Raw genomic sequence first — 5,046 nt, 5'->3', positions numbered from 1 at the left:
AAGACATAACACGGGGTGGACATAGATCCCTCACAACACAGTGTAGCAAATATCTACATAGCAGTTCTCTTATATTAGGTATTATAAGTAACCTGGTAAGAATTTAAAGTATATGGGAAGATGTGCAAATATGCCATTTTATACGAGGGCTTGTCTAACTGTGGGGATTCTTGAACGTAATCTCTCGTGAATACCAAATGATAGATGTACCAATTATCTATATTGTTTTCTAGATACTTTTAGAAGATATCTTTTCCTAGCTTTTCCTTCATATTCGTTAGACATATTGTGAACTATTAGGTTTTAAAATAATACCTTTTTATTTTCCTTCTTAGCTTTAGTAGTTTTTTTAGCTCTTGGTATTTTTGCAGATTTCTAGTTCTGTCAGAAAACTTTTCTGATCTTTATTTTTTATTTTTTAATTTGATATGCCATCTTTAAAATATTGATTGTTGGACTAGGATGTTGTTCAGTGGTAGAATGCTTGTCTGTCCTGCACAAGGCCTGAGGTCAGTCCCCCGTATCACACTCAAACTTACAAAAAGTAAATTTTTTTTTCTTTCCCAAAAGAATGCTTTATTGACAAATTGCCCATTTATTCATTATACATCAATGTCCATTCCTGCAGCCTGCCTTCTCATCACACCCCAAAGGCAATTAACCATAGAAAAAGGACACCAGCTGGTATTCTATTCCAGCCCTTGCACCCTCATTGTGCATGATGGGCAATCCCTAAGAAAGTCTGAAGTGGCCGGGGACTCTTGGTCATCAGAGGACACATAGCCTACCAAAGTGGACCCTGAGTGGTCCCTTCTGCTTTCAAGATGAAAACACATGCATACAGCAGGCAAGGTCTTGGTGCCCTCCCAAAAGCCACTAAGGCACATAGCTGCCCCTCCAGACCACACCTCCTGACACATGGGGCCCAGCATGAGAGGCTACCAAGACATGGCAGTTTAAAAATAAAAGAAGAAATCTTCGTAGCTCCTGAGAAAATGTGGCAGCAGTGTTCCAGCTGATTCCCAACCCCATTTCCAATGTGACCTACAGGGCTGATGATGCTTCTCCTATACCCTACATGCAGTGAGCAGGCAGGCTGGGCCATGCCCTGGGCAATCAGCACTACGCAGAGGCACATCTTGTGCAAGGATGCTAAAATCAGAGTTTCTTTCTGTCAGTCCCTCCTGCCCCCAGAGACCCAGCAGCCCCTTGGGCTAGAGTAGGGAGCCAGAGGAACTGCCAATCCTTGCAAGAATCAAGCTTTTCATACTAGTAGGTGATAGTGTGATAAATATGCTAATTGGTACAGGCAGAGTGCAACACAGGCCAGATGTAAAAAAACTACACAATGCTCAGGACCTATTAAAGAATATATATGGGGGGCGGAGGGAGAGAGGGAAAGAGAGAAATTTTTAAATAAAGCATAAGGCGATGTAAGGCTTGAATTTCATTGAGTCCAAAGAACTAATATTCTCTAATGATGAGGCTAAAGCTGCTTTGCCAAATTTTAATTTTTGAGGCGTCCACTGCATTTAAAAAATAGTAAATCTGCTTGTCAAAGCTAGGTCATTAGTGTAACAATTAGGCAGCTGCTAATCTTTCCTTTTTGAGGTCTCAGAAAATGGACAGTTTTCATTCAGCATCTCCAGAGGAAAACTGCAGACTGACAGTGCACCCTTAGTGAGCAGATGCTAGCTGTGAGTTCAGCAAAGAGAGGGGAGGCCAGAAAATGTTGCTTGCTTCATATTTTTAATGTGTCTCCTTCCTCCAAGTTCTGTGGAGTTATCACAACTCCCAAGGGGAGCATGACCTTCGACCTATTACCCCTCAGACCCTCCATGCTGTCCATTTCCTGTGGCCCTGAGAAGAACAGCACAGTGATCTGCTTCACTTAGGAATGTTAGTGTAAAACATTTATATACAAGATGGTTCTCTAACTCCTGTGAAGGCAGCAGCCACATCTGCACATAGGTTGGCATGATTGTCCTCAAAACTGACTGGTCACTCACCCCAGCTGGTGGCTCCAGTGTGCAGAGTTGCAGTTGGGATGATGAGGGTGTGCTTGCACCTGTTCCATGGGTTGGCGGTGCTATCACAGGTTTAGAAAGATGCATGATCCGGCAGGGGTGGGTCTGCATGCCCCACTGGGGAAGGGAGGATGTCACTGCCATTCTCGTTGCCACCCACAACCTTAGACTTTATGATCCCCACTCGGTCTTCAAATGACCTGAAGGTGGCAGAGTTCCTCATGGCTGGCATACTTATCGAGTGGTGAATGGAGTAGCTGCTCATGTCTCTAAACTTCCTGCTGATGGCAGAGCCCATGGTGGATAAAGCAGCAGATGTCTTCTGTCCTGCCTGAGACAGAGTTTCCTGGGTTTTCTTGTAGAGGTCGGACTGGGTCACTTTCTCATTCCACTCTCCAAGTTTCTCAGAAGTTTTCACATAGGCATTACAGACCTGCACATCATGCCAGCTCTTAGACAGGTTCTGCTTCAGCTCCCCCAAGGCAGACAGGCCCAGCCTCCTTTTCAGCTCTCCACAGTGCCTCTCCTTGGCTGACAGGACATGGCGCAGGGTGATGATTTCTTCTACGTTGGCAAGCTCAGTCCTGAGCTCCTCCTCTTCTGCCTCTGTCAGACCCTGTTCAATGCAGGAGTCTGTGCAGCCACACCTGGGCCAACAGGGACATCAATCATGAAGTCAGGCAGCTGACCTTTGTTAGGCGAATTCAGGTTGATATCCAGCGCAGCTACCTGAATGCAGGGATTCAGCATCCTCTCTGGAGAGCTCCAAGACAGAAGGCAGGGCCTTCCCAAAAATGTAACCCGGGCCTGCCCCACTACTGTCAGTGCCTCCCACCGGGGTGTGCTTCTTGGCCGGTGGAGTCCATGTTCAATCGGCAGGCCGGTTGCAGCTGACGTCGGGACCGGGCTCGAGCGCGCCACGCGACCAAACAAGCGGCCCTGGAGCAGCCCGCTGCACAGACGCCAACCCCCAGTACATTTTGTATTTTTCATAGTAGTTATTTGCCAAACATTGCATATATTTTTAGATATGTAGAGGGAGCTTTTGAGATTAGTGGTCTTTTAATTTGGAATGTGCTTATGATACTAGTGTCTTAAGATCTTTTTGAAATGTTTAGGAACGAGTAAAATTTTTACTCGTTTTCTGCTATTATTAGTTAATTTGAGGTTTTCTTAAGAAAAAAGTTTGGTTTTTTTTCACTGTAGGCAGCAATGGATTTTTGCATGAACATGAACACAAAAGCAAACAGGAAGAAGTTGGTCCGAGCACTCTTCATAGTTCCTAGACAAAGGTAAGTATTAAAACTGATGTTAGTGTTTTTACTGTGTAGTCATGTTTGTAAGATCAAAATTCTTGGGCCGGCCAAATAGCTCAGCACATTAAAGTGCCTGCAAGCAGGTGCAGGGGCCAGGGGTTCAATCCTGGGCCTGCCATGCCAGCCCTGCCCTCGGGTGCACTGACATGGCAATTGAGACGGGGTGTGGTGGCGTGTGCCTGTAATCCCAGCTCTTGGGAGGCTGTAAACAGGCAGATCACTATGAATCTGATCTAGTAGTGAGAACCTGAACACCCTGTAGACCCTTCCCTAAAATACAAATTTAAAAAAAAAAAAAAAAAAAAAATCAAAATTCTTACTATCTCTTTAAAACTATCACATCTCTTTTGATTTTTATTAATTACAGGAACATTATTAACATAATTTCTAGAGCTTGTTTCTCATTATTTTTGCCCTTATTAGTGCCAAAGGAACTTTTTCTTCCAGTGTTTACTTGTCTTGAGATAAATATTTAAGAATAAAAATACCTATGGACACAATAGTTAAGTATAAGCAATTAGTTTACAGTTTTGCCTCTGGGGAGAAAATATAAATGATAAGTTTTTGAAATTTTGTGTGTGTGTGTATGTAAGGATTATACTAATTCTATATTTAATTCTTACAGTTAGGTTTAAGTGAAAATTTTTAAGTTATCAGGGTTATTTTGATAGTTTAGAGATGAGATAATCTGCCTAGAGATTCATTAGGTAGAATTAGAGTTCCTTAAAAATTTTGTTGCTAGTAATTCAAGACATATTCAGTTACATACTGATTTGTTTTATACTAATGTAAAGTCTCTCATCTGAACGTTTCAGAACCATGTACAATATTTTTACCTGAAGAACCTAAGGGGAATCTCTTTCTGTTTATTTAACAGGGGCAAAACAATTTTGTTAGCTATTGATGATTATATACAACATAACTTAGATATTTTCTCCAAAAATAAAGATTGTGAAAGTCTTGCTTTTTTCTTGTTGCTGAGAAAAAATACCCAGTGCCCAAACAAAGAAAGAAAAGACTTATTTAGCTCACAGTTTATAGACGTTTCAGTTCATGATCCACTGGTTCCAAGCAGAATGATGTGGCAGGCAGTAGTTCATGGCAGTGGAAGACAGCAGAAGAGGAGAAGGAAGAGAGCAAACCTCTTTCCCTCCCTTATATTGTATGCAGGCTGCCCACTTTAGGGTGGGTATGACACTCACACTGTCTCCCTGCCCTCCTCTTGCACAGGCTCAGAGTGTTTACAAAGTGAGGACCTTGGCCTCCTGCTGAATCACTTAAATTTTTAAACTTCTCAAGTTAACACAGTGAACAGTATTTTAGAGTATAAGGGCAAGTCCTCCACAATCTAGGATGTACAACTGCTGGATTACTTCGTTAAACTTCTAGACTTCTTAAGTTGTCACAGTGTGTCAACCATTACACTGAGGATTTCTTAAGCAAAATTTTGATTTGGTGCATTTATTGGTAAAGATGAATAATCTGTTAATAAGATTTCTCAGTGAAACCAAATGCTTTTCTTTTTAAACGCTCATCAGCAATATTAATGTATTTTATTTTTCATTTCAATGATGCAAAGGAGAATGTTAATATATTGAATAGAGGGCTGGTGGGATGGCTCAGTGGTCTAAAGCACCTACTTAGAACAAGCTTAGCAAAACACAGAGACCGCGGTTCAATCCCCCAGCACCACATGCCAGCCA

At 42.2% G+C, this 5,046-nt stretch overlaps 1 protein-coding gene and 1 pseudogene across 1 annotated transcript in view; one reads left to right on the top strand and one right to left on the bottom strand.

Moving 5' to 3' along the window:
- Upf2 (UPF2, regulator of nonsense mediated mRNA decay) overlaps positions 1–5,046 on the top strand; it is a 132,911-nt gene that overhangs the window by 43,319 nt on the left and 84,546 nt on the right. Inside the window, exon 8 of the mRNA XM_004641272.3 lies at positions 3,234–3,319. Coding sequence (XP_004641329.1) covers positions 3,234–3,319 — 86 coding nt within the window. The remainder of the gene's footprint in view (positions 1–3,233; positions 3,320–5,046) is intronic.
- On the bottom strand, positions 2,101–2,990 carry LOC105743547 (annotated as a pseudogene).

The sequence above is a fragment of the Octodon degus genome, unplaced genomic scaffold (genome assembly GCF_000260255.1).
Source record: "Octodon degus isolate 3935 unplaced genomic scaffold, OctDeg1.0 scaffold00133, whole genome shotgun sequence".
Lineage (NCBI taxonomy): Eukaryota > Metazoa > Chordata > Mammalia > Rodentia > Octodontidae > Octodon > Octodon degus.
This window is presented reverse-complemented; position numbering and strand designations above follow the sequence as displayed.